At 49.1% G+C, this 23,814-nt stretch overlaps 1 protein-coding gene across 1 annotated transcript in view; it reads right to left on the bottom strand.

Annotated features, from left to right (window-relative positions):
* The window catches only part of LOC308161843 (uncharacterized protein), a gene marked incomplete at its 3' end in the record, with an annotated part of 57,534 nt that overhangs the window by 22,609 nt on the left and 11,111 nt on the right, over window positions 1-23,814 (bottom strand). Inside the window, exons 2-6 of the mRNA XM_080535921.1 lie at window positions 11,941-12,027; window positions 7,346-7,363; window positions 6,599-6,682; window positions 3,640-3,714; window positions 3,363-3,413 (exon numbers count right to left, since the gene is read on the bottom strand). Of these exons, the coding sequence (XP_080392047.1) occupies window positions 3,363-3,413; window positions 3,640-3,714; window positions 6,599-6,682; window positions 7,346-7,363; window positions 11,941-12,027 (315 nt within the window). The remainder of the gene's footprint in view (window positions 1-3,362; window positions 3,414-3,639; window positions 3,715-6,598; window positions 6,683-7,345; window positions 7,364-11,940; window positions 12,028-23,814) is intronic.

Raw genomic sequence — 23,814 nt, 5'->3', positions numbered from 1 at the left:
TGCTGTAAAGAGTAAAGAAAAGGACAGTAACACCATGCTGCAGGTAGCCTACTGCTGTCATGTGACCTGCTGCAGGTAGCCTACTGCTCTCATGTGATCTGCTGCAGGTAGCCTACTGCTGTCATGTGACCTGCCTTCACATGTTTAACCACACTCGCACGCACGCACACCCACCCATTCACACACACACCCACACATTCACACACACACACACACACACACACACACACACACACACCCACCGGCTGCGGGTCCAGTCGGGAGGATCGAGACGCCCTACTCTCATCACTCAGTCTGGAGCTCTGAGAGAAGGAGGGAGAGATGGAGGGAGGGAGGGAGAAGGAGAGAGGTAAAGCTTGGAAAGTACCACCACACTGACAGGAACACGACTCCAACCACACAGCATAGAAGTTCATATGAAAGATAAGAGGTGAGGGGCGGGGGGTGGGGGGTGTAGAGGGAAGAGGGGGAGGGAGGGAGGGGGGGAGACACCCACCGTCAGGTCTAGTCTAGAGGACCGAGTCACAGACGCCTTGCTCTCATCACTGAGTCTGGAGCTCTGAGAGGGAGGAGGGAGGGAGGGAGGGAGAGAGGGGGAGAGGGAGAGAGGGAGAGACAGACAGGTATAAAGGCCTCTAGAGGTTGGAACGGTGGTTAAAAAGGAGAAAAGCCTGAGCTTGAACACTGTCTGTCTGAGGCAGCTAAGGTCAAAGGTCACACGGCCGCTACTGACCCTGGTGGAGAGGGCGCTGTAGCCGTCGTCATAGCCGTTGCTCTGCGAGGACACACACACACACACACACACACACACACACACGTCACATGACTGACAGGAGTCACACACATGCCAACGCCGTCCTCTGAGGACTGAACAGGTAACAGAGTCACATGACTAGGAACACAGCCGTCTCTCTCTCTCTCTACGTACGTCTTTGTGTTTGTGCTTCTTCTTTTTCTTCTCTTTCTTCTTAAGTGAATGAGAAGAAGAGCCCTGAGGAGGGAGGGGGGGGGGGGGGTGAGGAGAAGAGGGGAAGGTGGATGACCGTGTCATCACCAACAGAGAAGGTCACCACCACAGCATGCCAAGAGGAGCTGTAGCCATGGCAACCCTAGTGTTGCATGCTCCCTGATCTTGGTTCGATCACCACACGGCATGCCTCAAACACGTCGGTTAGGCACAATACACCCTGGTACACACCTACACACAAGTACACACCTACACACACCTACACACAAGTACACACCTAAACACAAGTACACACCTACACACAAGTACACACAAGCACACACCTACACACACCTACACACAAGTACACACCTAAACACAAGTACACACCTACACACAAGTACACACCTACACACAAGTACACACAAGCACACACCTACACACAGTCTGGTTAGGTCACACGTACACTGTCACACCACGCCGAGATCACCAACACAGAAACACCGAGCCTCATCCTTTAACGGCTCCGTCGGCTTGGCCGGGGAGGCTGCAGGAGGTAGAAATCAGAGGACAGGCTCGATATCCTCCGATGTCTCCCAGCCTCCCGTGCAGCGCGGGCCTCCTTGTAGGGACTTGTTCTGAGCGAACCTCATCACCTCCATCGCCCCTTTCAGAATCAGTTATTCTCCATGGTTACTCTACACACAGAGGTGACGTTCTATTCGAGGAGAGCAGCAGAGCCTCCGAAATATGTGTGTTTGTGTTGGGAGCGGTTGGTCGGCTGTACAGGGAAAAAGCCTAGCCAGCTCTGGAAAAGTCTAGAACCGTCGATGTCTAGAAGCCAGGGACTGACCAGCGGAGGCTGGCGGAGGTAGAAATCGGAGGAAGGGTAATGCATGGATACACGTATTATGATGAGCCCCGTCCTCCGATTTCTTCCGCCACCGGCCTCCCTCCCCTGGGACTGACATAAGTGTTCCTCTGAGGCTGTTAAAACACACCGACAACCAAGACCGTGATGTCATGCTCCCTGGTGTAAAGGCTGATGATTGTTTAATTAGATAAACATCTAAGAGGGATGTTTGCTCATGTTGTCACACTGTTCATTAGGCACACAGCCCTGGGCTTTTGGCCCAGGAAACCCCTTATAAATGTTTATGTTTACCGTGCAGCTCAAATAGTGAAAGCAAGCATTTAATTCGACCTCATTAAATTAAACAACTGACTCTATTAAGAACATGCCGTTATGGCCGGGCAACGGTCAACGAACACACACAAGGGACGGTTAGTCATCGACAGACGCACGCACGCACGCACCGCAGCACAGTCGGTTCATTCCACTCATTCATCTGATAGCATCATTAGCCAATCGACCCCGAGTCGTGATGATAGTTACAGTTATGAGAAGGCTTAACCACGGCCAGTTAGTCACAGTAAACCACCACACAACTATCACATCTCCCATAGGTTAGGGTTACGGTCGACACCAGGTTAGGGTTTAGGGTCAAGTCCAGGTCCGTCTCGCTGGTGGGTTGCGGTCTTACCCCGACTCCGTAAGCCCCGATGGCGTCAAGGTCCGACTGCACAAACACACCAGAGCATCGTCACCCAGAGGGTCGGGAGGTTTCGTGAGTGACACAAAGGGTGAACAGGAGGAGGGAGAGAGAGAGAGAGAAGAAATGAGAGGGTGAACAGGAGGAGGGAGAGAGAGAGAGAGAAAAGAAATTAGAGGGTGAACAGGAGAGAGAGAGAGAGAGAGAGAGAAGACATGAGAGGGTGAACAGGAGGCAGAGAGAGAGAGAGAGAGAGAAGAAATGAGAGGGTGAACAGGAGGTAGAGAGAGAGAGAAGAAATGAGAGGGTGAACAGGAGGGAGAGAGAGAGAGAAGAAATGAGAGGGTACACAGAAGGAGGGAGAGAGAGAGAGAAGAAATGAGAGAGGGTGAACAGGAGGAGAGAGAGAGAGAGAAGAAATGAGAGGGTGAACAGGAGAGTGAGAGAGAAGAAATTAGAGGGTGAACAGGAGGAGGGAGAGAGAGAGAAGAAATGAGAGGGTGAATAGGAGGAGAGAGAGCGAGAAGAAATTAGAGTGAATAGGGGGAGAGAGAGAGAGAGAAGAAATGAGAGGGTGAATAGGAGGAGAGAGAGAGAGAGAAGAAATGAGAGGGTGAACAGGAGGAGGGAGAGCACAAACACACCAGAGTATTGTCACCGAGAGGTTCGGGAGGTTTTGCCTTTGAAACAACTATTCCTTGTTCCATTCCAAGCATTACAATGAGCCCCCCCGTCCTCTGAGTTCTACCTCCCCCGGACTCCCGTGAAGGAGACCGCCTGTATGAGCCTCCACCAGCAGGGGGCAGAGGCTCTGGGAGCAGGGACACTAAGACACGACGACAGAAGAGAAAAGTGATACTGACCCTCACACTCCCCCGGCTGCCCACCGACATCCTCTCGTCGTCATCTGAGACCTGGGAGGGAGGGAGGGAGAGAAGAGAGAGAGAGAATTAGCGGTTGTTATTTGCAGTCAAGGGTGGCAGGTAGCCTAGTTGTTAAAGTGGCCGGCCGGCAATCGGGAGGTTGCTGGCTCGATCCCCACCCCGGGAGGGAGCTGGTGACTGGAGGGTTCGCTGGCATCACATCTAAGGTGCCTACCACTGCCGTTGTGCCCTTGAGCAAGGGCACTTAACCCCTAACTGCTCCGGGGGCGCTGAAGATGGCTGACCCTGTGCTCAGAGCTCTGTTCACCCCGGGGGGAGACGTGTGTTCTCCCTGGGGGGGGGGGCGGGGGAGACGTGTGCACCAACTATATTTCATTGTCTCAGTACTTGTGCTCTGTTCAACGACAAGAAAGTTGAATCTTATCTTAAAACATTCGGAACATCCTTTCATTTCCAGAGAAATAGTGTGGCTGATCACACAGCTCCATGGCCTTGGGGCAGCTGAGCCCACACTGAAACATCTGCTACTTACTGTAACAACTCGTATACACCCCTGTGCAAAACACCCACACTAGCATACTACCTAGTATTCACACTAGCATACCACCGAGTATTCACACTAGCATACCACCGAGTATTCACACTGGCATACCACCGAGTATTCACACTGGCATACCACCGAGTATTCACACTAGCATACTACCTAGTAGCTACACTAGCATACTACCTAGTATTCACACTAGCTACACTAGCACAGTACAGACATCTGTACCAACTATACTAAAACAGAGACACTAGTATAAATGTCATATGGGTTGAGTAGTGAATAGTATGCTAGTATGGAGTGGGTATGGACAGTAGATGGAGCTCTGGAGTGAACCTAAGGGACAGGGGACCGGAGGGGACGGGTGCCTGACTGGGACAAAAAGCCTGCTGACACTGTGACCTCTCAGGAGGTTCCCAAGGTATCATGTTGTGGTGCGGACTGAAAGAAGAGATGTTAGATGAAGGAGAGGAGAGGGTCAAGAGAATGGAGGGCGGGGGAGAGAGGGAGAGAGAGAGAATGAAAGATGAAAGAAGAGCTGTTGTTTCAGATGACAAAGAGGACAGGGTGAGACTAATGAGGAAGAGAGGGAGAGAGGAACAAGGGAGAGAAGAACAGGAGGAGGGAGAGAGAGAGCGAGAAGAAATGAGAGGGTGAATAGAAGGTGAGAGAGAGAGAGGAAATGAGAGGGTGAACAGGAAGAGGGAGAGAGAGAGATAAGAAATGACAGGGTGAACAGGAGGAGAGAGAGAGAGAAGAAATGAGAGAGGGTGAACAGGAGGGAGAGAGAGAGAGAAGAAATGAGAGGGTGAACAGGAAGAGGGAGAGAGAGAGAGAGAAGAAATGAGAGGGTGAACAGGAGGAGAGAGAGAGAGAAGAAATGAGAGGGTGAACAGAAGGAGAGAGAGAGAGAGGAAATGAGAGGGTGAACAGGAGGAGGGAGAGAGAGAGAGAAGAAATGAGAGGGTGAACAGGAGGAGAGAGAGAAGAAAGGAGAGAGGGTGAACAGGAGGAGAGAGAGAGAAGAAATGAGAGGGTGAACAGGAAGAGGGAGAGAGAGAAGAAATGAGAGAGGTTGAACAGGAGGAGAGAGAGAGAGAAGAAATGAGAGGGTGAACAGGAGGAGGGTAGAGAGAGAGAGAAGAAATGAGAGAGGTTGAACAGGAGGAGAGAGAGAGAGAAGAAATGAGAGGGTGAACAGGAGGAGGGTAGAGAGAGAGAGAAGAAATGCGAGGTTGAACAGGAGAGAGAGAGAAAGAGAGAGAGAAGAAATGAGAGGGTGAACAGGAGGAGGGAGAGAAAGGAATACACACCGAGGCACGTCTGCGTGAGTACCTCTCACTGTCCTCCTGGAAGAGAAAATGGAGAGGTAGAAATTGAGAAAGGTCAAAGGTCAAACAACAGGAAGGAGGGAGGATGGGGTGAAACGCGCGCAAACACACACACGCGCACACGCACACGCGCACACACACACACACACACACACACACACACACACGGTATGTGCGATTCAGTCTAGCTGTAACAGAACAGACGGAGGAGTCAAGACAACCTTTAGCCTGACGCTGCAGCTCTCACCATGCCAGAGGTTACCATGCCAACACACAGCTGGGTTAACAGTGACACCTGACCATCTCTCAATGAAAACCATACACACCTTTTGTGAATAACACACACATGTCATACCATTCCCTATTCCGTTCCATGCATTCCAATGAGCCCGTCCTCTGATTCCTACCTCTGCCAGTCTCCCCATGTCAGTGCAGTCATATTCTATCTGCTACGTTCACAACACTGAAGAACATCACAGCAGAGAATCAACCCACACCAGAGACAGACAGACAGGCAGGCAGACAGACAGGCTCACACCAGAGACAGACAGACAGACAGGCTCACACCAGAGACAGACAGACAGACAGGCTCACACCAGAGAGACAGGCAGACAGACAGACAGGCTCACACCAGAGACAGACAGACAGGCTCACACCAGAGAGACAGGCAGACAGACAGACAGGCTCACACCAGAGACAGACAGGCAGACAGACAGGCTCACACCAGAGAGACAGGCAGACAGACAGACAGGCTCACACCAGAGAGACAGGCAGACAGACAGGCTCACACCAGAGACAGACAGGCAGACAGACAGGCTCACACCAGAGAGACAGGCAGACAGGCTCACACCAGAGACAGACAGACAGACAGGCAGACAGACAGACAGGCTCACACCAGAGAGACAGGCAGACAGACAGACAGACAGACTCACACCAGAGAGACAGGCAGACAGACGGCCATGCAGATCCACACCCAAACACACACACACACACACCAACGCTCAGTAAGTGGATTAGCGTGGAACGCACGGGCAACAGTTCAGAATTATAATGTTCCTAACAACAAACCAGCAATCTGCTCTGCTCTTATCTGGAATTATCTGATCATCTTCTAGAATGTTGAGTTTAAATGCATAATGCAGACAACAGCCTCTCAAATTAAAACCAAAACCCCACGGAATCCCATTACTTATACTTCATATTTTTTACTTATATATTTTTTAAAATTTGTAAAGCTTCAATAATTCTTCCCCGCCTGCAGGACATGTGTGACATCATGCTGAGTACAGGAAGAGAGGCGTTGTGGTTGCCATGCCAACGTGACCGCGTGCCGGCTGTACCATCCACTGCTCGATGTTGCCCCATCGGGCGTCCGCTTTACCCTCCTGCTTGCTGTCTGACTTGCTGTCCAGACCATAATACTTCTGAGGAAGGGAGGGAGAGGAGGAGGAGGAGGAGGAGGAGGAAGAGGACATGAAAAGGACAAAGCAAAATGAGGCAAAGAAGGAGAAGAAGCTGAAGTGACTTTGACTGAGTAGTTGAAATGTGACAAATACGTGGATGTATGCCATACATCCAATGGACCTACCGCTAAGCCACGCCCCAAAATAGAAATTGTCCAATCATATCACAGCAAAAGTGACTACAGGCAGAAAACTCGGACAAACAACTCGCTAATATCTGATGGTGAAAAGCTTCTAGACAAAATATTCTTGTCATCTTTAAAAAACATATCACTTGCTGTGGTAAATCAGAAATCAGAAATTTGCCAACTCCCACCATTGTAAGTCATTGAATGTCATTCAGCCACAGTCGGTCAGTCAGTCACTGTCAGTGAAGCGTTGTTTGTTTGTCTGAGTTTTCAAAGGGGCCGTGGCTTAGTGATAGGTCCATTGGATATACTGCATGCTTATTGTCTTATGATGACAGAAACTGTGACGACAATAACAGAATCTTGTGTGGATGTGTGGCATCGTTGTTCACATGGTAATGTTGAAACGTGTGGATGAAAGACCAGATGTGCTAGAGATGATGAATACAGGAGACGGGAGAAAAGCAAGGAGGGAGGAGGAGGAGGAGAGGCATACCTTCTGAACCTGATAGATCTACACAGCAACACCAACAGGAAGAGAGGAACCAGGGGAGGAGAAGACAGGAGCCAGGAACCAGAGGAAGATACAGGAGAATTATTTTTTAAAAAGGAGGGAGAGATAAAAAAAGATGACAGAGTAGCATAAACATAAAGAGAGAGAGAAAAGAGAGAGAGAGAGAGATGAGAAAGAGTAAGAAATAGGTGTGTGAGTGTGTGTGTGTGTGTGTGTGTGAGAGAGAGAGCAAGAGACAGAGAGAGAGAGGAAGAAGCACAAGACATATCCGATATCCGTTCACCACGGCAACCGGGATTCTTTTCCGTGGCTCCTTGAGGTCGCGTGTCGGTAGTGCGCTAGCGGACGGCCGCGGTAGCCTGGGGGAGGGTCCCGTTCCCATGACCAAGGGCTCACATGGGGTTACCCCCCCCCCCTCCCCTTCACCCAGACCCTTCTCTGAAGAGACCCTTCTCTACCAAGGGATGCCGGACCTTCACGGCCTGGACAGCATGGCTGAACATGGGCCTCTCCCTCTGAACCAGGGGACGGAGAAATCCCAGGACAGGCCCGTTGTAATGCACGGAAACGCCATCAATTCCTCATTCCGGTCCGTGCGTTTACAGTAAGCCGGTCCTCCGACTTCTGCCTCCAGCAGGCCTGCATGTGGGTCTAACGCAGACACTGAGCAGAGAATACCAGACTAGAGTAGCCCCTTACAGGAGATCATAGCAATGCGTGGGGGCCATGTCACTCACCTGGAGAACTGAGATCTCCAGAGCTGCTCCTCGTAGTTTTCTGTGCTGCAGACACCCTCTCTCTTCTACAGAACCCTCTATCCTCTACAGAACCCTCTATCCTCTACAGAACCCTCTATCCTCTACAGAACCCTCTATCCTCTACAGAACCCTCCATCCTCTACAGAAACCTTTCTCCAGAGTGTTTGGTAACTGTGCCACTGCCTCCTCTTCTCTGTCGCTATGCTAGCCTTGTAGCGCTCCACATGGTTTTAAAGACCCCCCCACCCCCACCACCTCTCACACACAAATACACACTCCCCATCGGCCTGTCAACTAGCCAGGTTTACTAATCCAGATTTACCATCTCTCTCTTTCTCTCTGGCCTTTGGACCCTCAGTAATGATGACATCCACAGACCCACATGCCGTTGACCTTAACCGGCCCGACCTCGGCAATCTCCCCTCACAGCAAATTCTCAGGTCCTTCCTTCTGCTTAGCGCCGGACACTGTGGACTGTGCTTCATTACGTTTAGTGGGACTGGGCTCATTGCTATGGCTAGCCGTAGCATCAGCGTTTCTAACTTAGAAGTCAAACTCACCTTCAGGGACTTGAGGACTTAACAAGTGCTTTTTCCATGATATCACCACCATGACATCACCACCATGATGTCATCATCACCATCACAATGTCGCCACCAGAACACCCCACAGGGTCATCATGTGTGTTTAAGAGCACTGTCAACAAAAGCTTGGCGGAGGGATTAAACACACAGTCAACACAAACACCTGACTGCTACTAACAAGCCTACGTGACTGGCCGAGCTTCTCTCCCCCGCCTGTGAGCCACATGGGACCCGTCATAACAAACCACTGTTCTAGAACCAACCAGCATTCCATAACAAACCACTGTTCTAGAACCAACCAGCGTTCCATAACAAACCACTGTTCTAGAACCAACCAGCGTTCCCTAACAAACCACTGTTCTAGAACCAACCAGCATTCCATAACAAACCACTGTTCTAGAACCAACCAGCGTTCCATAACAAACCACTGTTCTAGAACCAACCAGCATTCCATAACAAACCACTGTTCTAGAACCAACCAGCGTTCCACAACAAACCACTGTTCTAGAACCAACCAGCGTTCCATAACAAACCACTGTTCTAGAACCAACCAGCGTTCTAAAACCAGGTTTTGCACACAACACTGGTTGGCACACAACACTGATTGGTTCAAGAACACTAGAACTCCAGAACCAACCACAGTCAATTAACTGTCACTGAGATCTGGATTGTTCTAGAGCATCTACAGCTCTCATATCATTTGAATGAAGGAAAGTACACATTACTAGATACATGTTTCATAGAATCCATTCATCAAAACATGAACAGAAACATACCCGACACCATTCACCTGCCAATCATTACATTACATGACTAAAAAGTGATCAAATACAAAAGAAGATATCCCAACTATGTAGCCTCTTGCATGAAAAGTGTTCAGGAAGCCTTGAAGCAGAATCTCCCTGTCATGATGAGACCAAAGCTCCAGGCTGGGACGGTTCAATGGCCTCGCTCAGAGAGCCCCTTCATCAGACCACACAATCACTTATGTTCCCACAGCTGACCTCTGACCTCAGAATCCCCAGCCCCCCCCGTGCTCCCCGGCGACCCCAACCCTGAACAAACCCACCTTTCGTCCTGGGGGGGTCCGGGTCGTCCGCTGAGGGCCGCCCGGACCCCCTTCCCAGCCAGCCTCCGCAAGGCCGTCCTGCCGCCCCTCAGTGTTCCATATGCCCGTCGCCAAGACGACCGCCTCCTGCCGTATGGCGGGGGGGGGGGGATTACGCAGCGAGAGGTGTGATCAGGGCTCAGACACGGTAACCGACGCTAACGACCCGACGACACAGGCTCAGACGCGGTAACCGACGGCAACGACCCGATACATAGCTAGCGCAGCCAGAGAGACGTTAGCGGTCGCAGGTCTGGTCGTCTGGTCTGGGCGTGGCTCAGCTGTGACAGGGGACGTCCGTGCGTTAGCCTCCTGAAGGCTAGCCTAGCGACCGGCCTCTAACACAGTGGGACTCATATGAATGAGTCTCTGTTAGTCCACTGCTGCTTCAAGCTGCAGCTACGCTAAGCTACTTTGGGAGCTAAGAGTTTAAAGACGCACGCGCACACACACGTGGGCACACACACACCTCCTGACCAGACTCAACTAACACTTGACTGTTAATCCTATGAGTATGACACAGTGTGTGTGTGTGTGTGGGGGGGGGGTGTGTGTGTGTGTGTCTTCATGTCTACCATGTGTGACTGTGTTGTGTACATGCTAAACCACATGTACGTGTGTTTTTGTAAGTGTAAGCACGTGTGTGTATAGGTGTGTGTGTGTGTGTGTGTGTGTGTATGTGTCTGACAGAGAGTGTCATTTTCAGAACACACAGTCAATGGGTCAAACAGCACAGTACACCACCTGACTCACCCCTCGATCATTACATCACGGGAGGCTGGTGGAGGTAGAAATCGGAGGACGGGCTCATTGTAACATATGGAGTGGAATCAAAGTGGTGAGTTATGTAAGTGGACTACGCTGTTTGTCCAAACTGACAGGACGTGTGATGAGAATGACCACACGTGTTTGACACCTCTCCTCAGTCCGTCCCGTGGATCACAATGAGCTGGTCCTCCTGTTTCTATCTCCGCCAGCCTCCCCTGGTGTAGAGGTCCCGCAGAGAGACGGGTGTGGCGGTACAGCAGGGAGGGTGTAAGGTAAGGGTGAGGGAGTGTGTGTGTGTGTGTGTGTGTGTGTGTGTGAGTGTGTGTGTGTGTGTGTGTGTGTGTGTGTAAACCCTCTCTGGGGGATTACTGGACAGGCTAAGAATAGAGGCCCTGGGGCAGGAGGTCAGAGGTCACACACACACACACACACACACACACACACACGGACACACACATGGACACGGACACACACACGGACACACACGGACACGGACACACACACACACACACACACACACACACACACACACACACACACACACACACCCCATCCCACTGGCCCAGACTTGACTCCTATCAGCTGGACCCTACCTAACCGAGGGCTCAGAGACTCCAACACAACGCTCAGCCTCAACCCAGACACGCTGTGACCAGCCCTGGGCCTCAACCCAGACACGCTGTGACCAGCCCTGGGCCGACCTTCACCCAACCTGGGCTCCTGGTCCTGGAGGTCCGCTCACGCATTCAGCTCTGAACTGGCCTCCCACGTCTCCCAGTCTAGAAGTGTTCTGGATCACACCAGTGAACCCAGTCTAGAAGTGTTAGTTGGAGATGGATGGGGTTGGGCTGATGGGTGATGGGGGAGTTCGGCAGTCAGGTCAGACTGGGGGGGGGGGGTGTTTAAGAACCTGGGGTCGTCAGCCTGGGGGGTTAAATACCACTACATGGTCTGGGTGAGAGAGGTGGGGGGAGAGTGAGAGGTGAGAAGGGGGGAAATAGGGGAAGGGGGGGGGGGGGTGAGAGGGGGCATGAGAGGTGAGAGGAGAGGGTGGAGAAAGGGTGAAGACGGGGGGGGGGAGAGGAGGAGAGACTGTCCCTTTCAACACACCACACCAGCAGCTTGACCTGGCTCAAGAGAAACAACAACTTCCTGGTTGTCAAAATGCTCTCCTATTGGACAACGGCCAGGAAGTAAACAACCAATGCTGTAGTCTAGAGCTGTGTATAGAATTGTTCAGAACAACAATGTCTTTGTAATGTAGTGTATTTGGCCACCTGAAACAAATGTGTAAGAAGCTGTGTAAGACAGTAAGACATCCATGGAATGAGTTACATTATTCTTGTGTTTCTGCTGTACCTCTTTCTGTTGTCTCTCCAGCTCCTTCATGCGGATCTCTCTGGCCTCGGCTCTCGCTGCACGCTTTGCTGCCAACCTGGCCTCCGCCTGGGGAGAGGAGAGGAGGAGAGAGGAGAGGGAGATAGGAGAGGAAGAGAGGGAGATGGAGAGAGGAGATAGAGGGAGGAAAGGGAGATAGGAGAGGAGGAGAGAGGAGAGGGAGATAGGAGAGGTGGAGAGGGAGATGGAGAGAGGGGATGGAGAGAGGAGAGGAGGAGAGAGGAGATAGAGGGAGAGAGGAGATAGAGGGAGAGAGGAAAGGGAGATGGAGAGAGGAGAGGAGATGGAGAAAGGAGAGGAAGGAGAGAGGGAGGGAGAGGAGAGAGAGAGGGAGAAGGAGAGAGGAGAGGAGGAGAACAAAGGGAGATAGGAGAGGAGGAGAGGGAGATGGAGAGAGGAGATGGAGAGAGGAGAGGAGTAGGAGGAGAGGGAGGAGGAGAGGGAGATGGAGAGAGGAGAGGAGGAGGAGAGGAGACGAAGAGGGGAGAGGGAGATGGAGAGAGGAGAGGAGGAGGAGGAGAGGGGAGTTTGAGAGGGGAGAGGGAGATGGAGATGGAGAGAGGAGAGAGAAGATGGAGATAGAGAGTGTCATTAGTTACATGTATGTCATTCAACACGTCCTGCAGCACACACCTAGAAATGGAGAAGAGGAACATGTGAAAGGCTCTGCACGCGCTGACAGCTTTACTGCATGTCACCATGCATCTCTGGGAAACGAACCACATCCTGTGTACCAACAACAGCATTTGACAGCTGGAATAAACTATTACTAAACAGCTTATAAAGGCTGGGCAGGGTGAATGAGATGTCTTCTGCATAACACAAGAGGTTTACACACACACACACACGCACACACGCACACACACACACACACACACAGACACACACACACACACACACGTGTCTGGAGGATACAGTATGTATTTATGTTTGTATATGTATGCGTATGCATTCCTGTGGGTGTCAGAGGCCATTTATGTGTGTGTATTTATGTAAGTGTCTATGTGTGTGTGTGTGTGTGTGTGTGTGTGTGTGTATTTATGTGAGTGTTGACTTGGCTCCACTCAAGTGAGAGCAGGACCTTTTCCTTAAAAGGCTCTCTCTCAGAGCGTGACTGAGTGTGTGTGTGACTCAGTGTGAGCTAGCACTTCCTTCCTGCCTCTGAGGCTAACAGAATGTAGTGGAGGACTGGGTGCCTCTAGGCGGGGTCCACTGAATAAACCAGAGGCACAAAAGTCTGTTAACCCTCCTTTCCTCTCTCTCTTCCTCTCTCACCCCTCCTCTCTCCTCCTCCTCTCTCCCCTACACCTCGCTTCCCACTACCCCTCCTCTCTTCCCTCTGCCCCTCCCCCCCTCTACCGCTCCTCTACCCCTCCCCTCTACACCTCCTCTCACCCACCCCTCCTCTCTCCATCAACACCAGGCCTTGTGCCCAACAACAGGAACACACAGGCTAAACGTTGTTCTGATACAACAAAAACACACTTAGAAGCCCAGCCCAGCCCAGCCCAGCGCACGCTAGGCCAACAGCACTTCTGCCCTACATTTCTATAGTGGTAAATAAATAGACGTATGTAGCTCAGCCGGTAGAGCTGATGTCTAATGATCGCAAGGTCGGCAGCTCGCAGCGGCAGCGGCAGCTCGCAGCGGTTCGAATACTTGCTGTCCCTGAGCGAGGCACTGAACCCCTAATTGACCTATCGCTAAGCCACGCCCCAAAATAGAAATTGTCCAATCATATCACAGCAAACGTCATTCCAGGCAGAAAACTCTGACAAACAACTTGCTAATATCAGATGGTGAAAAGCTTCTAGACAAAATATTCTTGTCATCTTTAAAAAACATGTCTATTACTTGCTGTGATAAATCAGAAATCAGAAATGTTCCAACTCCCGCCATTGTAAGTCATTGAATGTCATTCAATCACGGTCGGCCTGGGGGTCTGGTCTGGTCTGGTCTGGTCTGGTCTGGTCTGGTCTGGTCTAGTCTGGTCTGGACTAGGGGTGTGATCCGTACGGATCGCCCTCCACGGTTCGGCACGCATGTGTACCGCGGATCAATTGCAAAATTGTAACAAGTAATAATATGAGTTAATATCTCTTGTAAATCACAATGTAGAGTTGCCATGAAAATATTGTTGTTTTACTCTAAAGCGCAATGATAGGTTGATAATGCGGGAAAAAAAAGAATGCGTGAAGCTGGAAATCCACAACAACAAGTCTGCGTTCGTAAATTCGCTCTGGAATCTGATCAGCATTCAAGGAACGCCTCTTGTCCAATCAAATTACTTAGTCCCTTTATGACGTCGAACCCAGTGTGCGCTCCGGCGCTCTCAAAGGGAATTTACAATCGCGGCCCAAGTGTATCATGGCGAGCTAGTTACGTTGTTCGGCGGAGAAGAACTCGAAATGCGTCCCATGTCATTTAAATCCCATGTATGGGACCACTTTGGCTTCTCTGTCAATTATGACAAGAGGCACGAAAAAGGTAGCTCGACAACTTCTGATAATGTAGCCATTGTTTTCATACCATGTTCAAAATAAGGGTTCACTTTATTATTTAGTTAAAAGTGGCATAAAACATGTTTATTCGTCTACTTTAAAGAGCCCAGTGATTCACTGCTGCAACCAAGCGCCTCCCTCTCTGATATTGCACTATAATTTAAGTTGAATGTGTATTTCAGTATAATATGTAATGTTTGAGTGTAGAATATGTTATATATATATATGTATATATATATATATATATATATATATATATATATATATATATTACCAGTTGACATCTTGAATGTTGTTGGGTTTTTTCACATAATAAAAGTGGTGTTTTTACAGAATTCAAGGAAAAGGCAGTTTTTATATAAAAAAATATGTTTTGTGTTGATCCGAAAAATTATCCGATCCGTGACTCAAAAACCGTGACACGATCCGATCTGTGAGTTAGGTGATCCGTTACACCCCTAGTCTGGACTGGACTGGACTGAATTGGTCTGTCTGGTCTGGTCTGGTCTGGTCTGGACTGGACTTCACTGGACTGGACTGGACTGGACTGAATTCTGAAGTCTGGTCTGGTCGCATCAGATTCAAGACCCTGGTGCTTGCATACCAGGCAGCTAAAGGGACAGCCCCTGTCTACCTGAAGGAAATAGTCAGCCCCCAAACTCCAGCCCGTTCACTTCGCTCCTCCACCTCTGCTGGCCGACTGGCCCCACCAACTCTACACCAACACGGCAGTCATGCTGCCCGATCACGTCTCTTCACGACACTGGCTCCCCGCTGGTGGAATGAGCTTCCCACGGCTGTCAGAACTGCAGAGTCACTACCCATCTTCCGTCGTTGACTGAAGACCGATCTCTTCAGGTTACACCTTAACTGCTCCTCCTGAGACATCTGGGGCGGCTGTAGCGCAGGAGGTAGAGCCACCGTCTAATGATCGCAAGGTTGGCAGATCGGCGGTTCGAGCCCCGGCTGGCCACATGTCGAAGTGTCCTTGGGCAAGACACTGAACCCCAAATTGCTCCCAGTGAGCGGGCTGGCACCTTGCATGGGAGCTTGCTGCCATTGGTGTGTGAATGTGTGTGTGAATGGGTGAATAAGAGGCCGTTGTAAAGCGTTTTGGATAAAGGCGCTATATAAGTACAGTCCATTTACTGCCCCCCAGCACTGCGTCTCCTGAAGACACCTGCTTTTCCCCTTTACTGTGTCCCCTAAACACTTCTATTGCCCCCCTTTCTCCTGTGTATATATAAAACACATTTTTAAAAAAGCAACCAGACCAGACCACTTCAGTCCAATTAAGACCAGACCAGTTCAGTTCAGTCCAGTCAAGACCAGACCAGTTCAGTTCAGTCCAGACAAGACAAGACAAGACAAGACCAGTCCAACCACTCTGAACTCTTGTCACAGGCACAATTGTGTGTTTGATACCATTCCTCATTCCGTTCCAAGCATTACAATGAGGCCCGGCCTCTGATTTCTACCTCCACCAGCCTCTCTGGCCAGGCAGCCTGGCAGGCTCACAGCCTCCCTCTGAGTAGATAGGTGACAGCATGTGTGTGTGTGTGTGTGTGTGTGTGTGTGTGTATTTTAATAGTATTTCCTGTCTGTTAATCATTGCTCAGTGTCCTTGTGATTCTGACACTTGAATGGGTGTGAGCACTGTAAGTTCTCTCTCACACACACACACACATCTGTAGAAAACATGTAAACTTAAGTGTTCAGGGGAGCAGTGAACTCTTCTCTTGTGACATGGATATTCCTTCTCCAGTCAGCCATGTTGGTCTCTAGTACTGTCAGCTCTCAGGGGAGGGTCACACACACACACGCACGCACGCACGCACGCACGCACGCACGCACGCACGCACGCACGCACGCACGCACGCACGCACGCACGCACGCACGCACGCACGCACGCACGCACGCACGCACGCACGCACGCACGCACGCACGCACGCACGCACACACACACACACACACACACACACACACACACACACACACACACACACACACACCTCCTCTCGTCAGCTGGCAGGGGAGAGTGTCAGTTACAGTGTCAGGGAGTCATGTTCCTGCTAGAGCCTTCACTTCCCCTGACTGAGACAACACCTACAACCTCCACCAGGGGGGGCCCTTTCCCCTGTCAACACCATAGCAGGTATCCCAAGGCCTTAAAACCCTAAACCTCACTATAACCCTTACCCAACCCCTACTGTAACCGTTTCAAATCTCAACTTTGATGGGGGTGACGTCACAGACACGCCAAGCATCCCACTTAGCATTTAGTGTCCTTTCAAGCCTGTCCATCTCTGGCCTGTGTTTTAAGGCCCCCTCCATCTGCATCTAACCACAGGACCTGTCAATCACTCTCCTCTCACTGCTGATGGAGCAGGGTTGATCTCTCACACACACAGACACACACAGTTTGATAGCATTCCACAATCTCTTACATGCATTACCATGAGCCCATCCTTCGATTTCTACCTCCACCAGCCTCCCCTGCCACCCAGCCACCAGCCGTCTAAACAGACTTCTCAGTAACACTGCGGTCACAGGGCGGTCAGAACTTACAGTAATAGCCAATCAGCTCTTACTCTATCGTGAACCTGAAGTGGAAGTTAATAAACAACTAACTCCTCCACCCTGGTCAAAAAGGCACAGCAGCGTCTATACTTCCTGAGGAGACTGAAAATAGCCGATCTGTCTCCCAGGATTCTAGTCATCGGTGCACCATCAAGAGCATCCTGACTAACTGCATAACAGTGTGGTATGGCAGCTGCTCTGTCTCTGACTGGAAGGCCCTGCAACGGGTGGTGAAAACTAGGGATGCAGCGCAAAGAAAATTCTTGGCCGAAGTCGAAACCGAAATTAAGGAAACACTTGGCCGAATACCGAGTGCGTACCGGCAGTTTTTTTCCCCTCCAAATTAATAAATGTAGCTTTTACTCATGCTTGTATGCTTATTCATGTAAAATGTAAAATTATAATTATCAAAATGGTGTTTGAAATTGTACTTTATGTTACGTAATATTTCCTCATTTCATGAAAATGTAAGAATTGTGACAGCGGCTGGTGAAAGGGGGAACAAGTCACCAGTCAAAATGTTCTGACCTTTATTTTAAAAAACTGAAATCCATTTCAACGTTGTTGAAAATCACATCACACACTCGGTAGTCAAGCCAAAATATTGCAATGTAATGGATACGGTGAGTCATCCCCAATGCTACCTAGTTAACTAACACTACTTCACATTGTTAGCAGGCTCACAAAACAAGCCGTGTTAGTTGACTAGCGAGTGTGTCATTGATTTTCAACAACGCTGAAATGTACATTTTTCTAAATAAAAGTCAGAACATTAAATCGGCCACCTGCCTTTTCACCAGCAGCTGCCACATAATACTGTGATCCCATCAGTTTCCAGTGATTGCTTAGCTCGCGCTTTCATTTTAAAGTAATGAAAACGAAAACGGAAGTCTTAATGTCGGAATCTCTCATTGTCGTTCAGAGAACAGATGCCAAACTGCCGACATGTTTGATGTAATTATATGACTTGGCAGTAGGCAGTCATCACTCAATGCTCATCCCATTCATAGAACAGCATGGGTTGCTTGCAGCATTTGATCGCATCATTAAAAAAACATGTCGTATTCGGTAAACATTTGTTTTTTTCACACATTCAGAACACCTTGCTTTTCTTTCTATTTTCGGTGCAGCCCTAGTGAAAACCCGAAAATTACGGTTTTATTTGGGGACGGTTTCCCGGTATCAAAAAATGGAAAACGCCCAAGCCTACCCCCCCCCCCCCCTATGCCGAGCTGTCTTTGTACTTGTACTCTGTCAATGACAATAAAGTTACATTTAGATTAGATTCAACTAATCTAACTGACAGGAACTGGTGTGACAGGTTCAGGTTCATATCTTAACAAACACACAGACACACAGACACACACACAGACACACACACAGACACACACACACACAGTCACGCTCTGATAGAGAGCCTTTTTGGTCACGCAGCCTCAGCCACACAGGTACACACACCCCTTCCTTTTCGCATAAATATAAAGTAGGGATTCCCCGATCAACCGGCCAGCAATCGGAATCGGACAATATTTTGTAAAAATATGAGATGGAGGAAATGTGATAATGCTTTCTAGTCGCCGATCACGACAACCGATGAATGACGCAAACAACGTGAGCATGCTCATTAACCTAAACGAGCCACTCTTGTATGCTTGTTAAATTACGATATATCGGCGGTGTGTGTGGTGTTATGTGTTTAGAACATTAGGACTCCAGTTCCCAGTATGCACCAGGAGAGCATGCACAGTAGTCGCAGATATGTGAACATTACTTATTATTTGATCGGTATCAAACACACACACACACACACACACACACACACACACACACACACACACACTTAAAGACTACCTTCTTGCAGTGGTCAAAGTAGACCATGATGTCTGAGACTGTGAGCATCTGGTAACCTGGGTCTTCTGCATTCCCACACATTATGGAGTAGGCTACCTACTGAGCAGCTGAGGAGAGGCTGAGGAGGAGCTGTTCCTCCCTGGGCTTGGACCTCCAGTCCTGCCGGTCTTCCTCCGATGGAACTGTTCCTGGCACTACCACTACATCCAACTGGGCCGGAGGGGAGAGAGATCCAGATCTTCTTCTACCTCCTCCTCCTCCTCCCCTCCCCCCCTCCTCCTTCTTCACCTTCCCCTTCTTCTCCTCCTCCAGTACAGCTAGGCCTATTTATACTGACCCACTTGTACCAGAGTTCTGTCAGAAGTCTAATTCAACACTGTGGCTACGTGGTCCTCTGGAGACCTAATCAGCTGGTTCACCAGCACAGTGCAACGGAGGTGGAGGACACTGCTGATACACACACACACACACAAACACACCTCTCACACACACACACACACACCTCTCACACACCACACACACACACACACACACACACACACACACACACACACCTCTCACACACCACACACTCCTCACTATCATCTCAGAGTGGGACTGAAGGAAACTAGCCTGAGGCCTCAAGACTTGTGTCAGGTTAGACTAGTTAGGTTAGACTTGTGTTAGTTAGGTCAGACTTGTGTTAATTAGGTCAGACTTGTGTTAGTTAGGTCAGACTTGTGTTAGTTAGGTCAGACTTGTGTTAGTTAGGTCAGACCGAGTCCAGTGTTTCCTCTACATGCATTTATTGGTGGCGGGCCGCCACGAATGAATTTCCTCCGCCACGAATTGATTCAGTCCACAAAAAAAAAAAAAAAAAAAAAAGTTCTCAAAAAATAATAATAATAATAATCAGAACATTTTAGCTGATTAAAATATATCTGATCCTAGATCAGCGCTATAATGGATGTTGACTAAAAGTGCACCTAAATCCACGCCCATCTCTCTCTAACCGCTGATCCAAAATCAGATTAATGACATTCAGTTGACGACGTGACACAAGGGCTCCTGATTGGTCTAAATGTGAACTGTGGTATTATTGTTATTGTGTACAGGCCACCGTAGTGACATCAGGGGGGTATTCCATCAACATCGCTAAAGGGAAAATCCAGGTTTAGTCTGATAAATCTCACGAGAGTTCTTAAAAATATCCAGGCATATTCTGATTGAAATACAGAAGGACTCACGTGTATGTTTAATAGAATAACACGACATGGTGTCAGAAGTCCTGTAAGTGAGTGTTAAGAGTTAGATCGGCCAACAAGTGTCATTTGAGCTTGTGACGGTGAGAAGGGAGAAGAAAAGATGGATGCTAATGCTAACGCGGGAGCAGCTGCAGTCCAGAGAACGGCGCCAGTTTCAAGTGCTACGTTAGCCGACATTAGCAAGTCAAAAAACGATTCTTATGTGCCGTCACTTTAGCAACGACACAGTATTGTCAAGGGGAAAAGAAGGGGAGACGATTTTTTTATTGACAACGGAATTACATGCTGGAAAAACATGCAGCTAAAATTCAGGGAACATTTGGACAATAAGAGACACACGGGAGAAGTACGGGAAAACAGGGCTCATGTGGGTCTCATCAAAAGACTTAGGGATGCTCCGATTTATCGGCCACCGATTTAAATCGGCCGATTTCACTCCAAATGACTCGATCGGTGATCGGCAAAAACGGCTGATCGCAAAAACCGTTTTTTTTGTTGTTGTTTTTTGTTTTTTTTTCCTGGGGAAGACAGATAACTGAACAGAAAACATAGGAGGATGTAACAGTATGTAAACCATGAAGGCCACGTTTATGATGTCTTTTATACAGCCATATCACTGACTTGGGCTTCAGGCCCTAACTGGGTGATAGGCCAGACTTTTACTATGCCATAAAAATGGGTCTGCGTTTGCTTGGTGCCTAATGGATCAAAACTTTTGTCTAAAAAGCAAAAATTATGTAGGCTATCCTGTCAGTAGGCCTATAGTTATGTATTTAAAAAAAAATCGGTATCGGTATCGGTTGATCTTGAGGAAAAAAATCGGTGATCGGTATCGGCCCCAAAAATCCAGATCGGAGCATCCCTATCAAAAGTAAGAGTTTGTTTTCTTTAACTCAGCTGATACTCAGCTGTTTACCGAATGCTCCATCTGACTGTGATTTTACTTCTGTAATGTGGTGGGTTGACATAATTCACGCACGGAACTATAGGTTGAGACTATTGTTCCGTCCGTAGTACCCAAGTTGTTTAGACTGTTCTATTTACTGCTTGAGTGTGTTGTTGACAATCGTTCATGTCCTTCATTAAACGTTTAGCTTTGTCATTTGATACGCCGCCTACGACTACCATCTCTCTGCACTACAGTAAACAGTTAATCAGTAACGTTAGCCGCTTTTGTGCTCATGTAGGCCTACTTCGTATTATATTATAGCTGATGATCTTTGTGTGTGTGTATGTGACTGTCAGTCACAAGTTTATATTCTGTATATTCATTTATTTATTTTTTTGGGCCATCCTCTAGTTTTGGCTGTGACATCCGCCACCATTGTAAAAATTCCTGGAGGAAACACTGAGTCACTATTCAAAAATAGTGATGTTGTTTGGTGTTTGAGCAGGGTTGGTGGTGATGGAGCAGTCCGCATCACTGGTCTCACACACACACGCACACGCGCACACTCTATCATCACTGCTAAATGCCAGTCTGGCCCCTCCTCCCTACATGAATGCCCAATAGACCTGGTATCTGAAGGCTCTGTAGTGCTGACAGTCCAAGACAGGATGCAGAGCTCTGGTGTTGGTCTGAGAACAAGAGGTTAAAATAACCCAGGGTGAGGTCAGACCACAGAATGGCTTTTCAGTATGCTGTTGTGTGTTTTTAGGAGAATAATCATCACCTAATCTGGGCCTACGCAGGACACCATAAGGTGGCCCGGTCTCAAAGTGCACTATTATTGTTGACCGACTGGTCTCTTGGATGGACTCCAAGATAGGCTGTGTGATAGTGTTAGCAATGTAGCAGTGATGAGAATAGCACTGGCTGCTAGTGTCTCAACTAGCGTAATTGCTATGTAGAATAAGCTAAGGCCCCAGTGTCGGCCTACTCTGAGGAAACAGACACTGTGAGTCAGGCTGGGATGCAAGCAGAGCTGGTTGTTAAGAGTCTGGTTGGTTATAAGTCTGGCATTTTGACTGAAATAGAGAAGAATCGCCCACTAGACTTGTAAGTGAATTTAATATTGCTTAATACTGCATGCTTTTGTGTACCGTAACTTGTGCCATTTAATCAGTGTGGCTATTGTTTAAAGTACTTACCTATCAGTTTTGAGTGTAGCCAGATGATGGATACTCAGAGGCGATAGATACCAGATACATTTTGGCTACGTTCACACGTCAGCTCAATTCTGAATTTTTACACAGACGTGACCTATATTTAACCTACATTGACTAGTGGGAACATTCCACGGCCCTGAACAGACCAGCATGCACAGTAGGACAATAACAATGACGTCAGGATGTCCACAACTACAGACTGGTTTCCCTTCTCTTCTTCTTTTCTAAAACCCTTGAACACCCTGCATCTAATCAACTGTCTCACTATCTCCTTCAGAACAACCTCCTCACCAATCCGGCTTTAAGGCTGGGCACTCTACCGACTGCTCTCCTTGCTGTCACGGAGGCTCTGCTCAAGCTTCCTCCCTCTCCTCTGTTCTCATTCGCTTGGACGTGTCTGTGGCTTTCGACCCAGTAAATCACCCAATCCTTCTCTCCACCCTCTCAGAACTGGGCATCTCTGGCTCTGCACCCTCCTGGTTTGCTTCCTACCTGGCCTATCGCTCCTACCAGGTAACTTGGAGAGGATTGCTGTACTCTCCATGAGCCCTCACCACTGGGGTCCCCCAGGGCTCTGTCCTAGGGCCCTTACTGTTTTCCCTCCATACCAAGTCTCTTGGCTCTGTAATTTCCTCACATGGGTTCTCCTACTACAGCTACACAGATGACACTCAACTCCTGTCTTTCCCCTCCTCTGACCTACATGTGACACATGTGTCTCTGCATGTCTTGCTGACATCTCTGCATGGATGTTAGCGCACCACCTCAAGCTCAACCTTGACAAGACTGAGCTGCTCTTCCTCCCCGGGAAAGCCTGCCCTCTCCAAGACTTCTCCATCACAGTTGAGAACTCTATGGTAACCTCCTCCCAGACAGCCAAGAACCTTGGAGAGATCCTCGACAACCAATTATCCTGTGCGGCGAACATTGCAGCAACAGCGCGCTCCTGCAGATTCTTCCTTTACAACATCAGAAGGATATGTCCATTCCTCACCAGAGATGCAGCTCAACTGTTGGTCCAGTCATCTCCCACTTTGACTACTGCAACACACTCTTGGCCAGGCTCCCCGCCTCTGCCATTAGACCTCTGCAGCTCATCCAGAATGCTGCTGCCTATATGGTGTTCAACCTCCCCAAATTCTCTCATGTTACCCCCCTCCTTCGGACCCTTCACTGGCTCCTGATAGCAGCTCGTATCAGATTCAGGACCCTGGTGCTCACCTACCGGGCCCCTGCCTACCTGCAAGCAAAGGTGACCCCCCAAACATCAGCCCGTTCACTCCGCTCCACCTCTACGCTGATGCAGCAGTCGCACTGCCCGGTCACGTCTTATCACTATACTGGCTCCCCCATGGTGGAACGAGCTTCCCACGGCTGTCAGAACTGCAGAATCACCCCCCATCTTCCGCCAGAGACTGAAGACCCATCTCCTCAGGCTACACTTTAACTGTCCCTCCTGAGACATCTACTACCCCCCCTGCAAAAAAAGAATCTTCCTTCTTCTAGCACAACGACTGACAATGGCCCCTGGATTGAGTTTATATTACTTT

Source organism: Nansenia antarctica (genome assembly GCF_963989245.1).
Source record: "Nansenia antarctica genome assembly, chromosome: 7".
Taxonomy (NCBI): domain Eukaryota; kingdom Metazoa; phylum Chordata; class Actinopteri; order Argentiniformes; family Microstomatidae; genus Nansenia; species Nansenia antarctica.
Note: the sequence above shows the minus strand (reverse complement) of the source record. Positions and strands in the feature narration are given on the sequence as shown.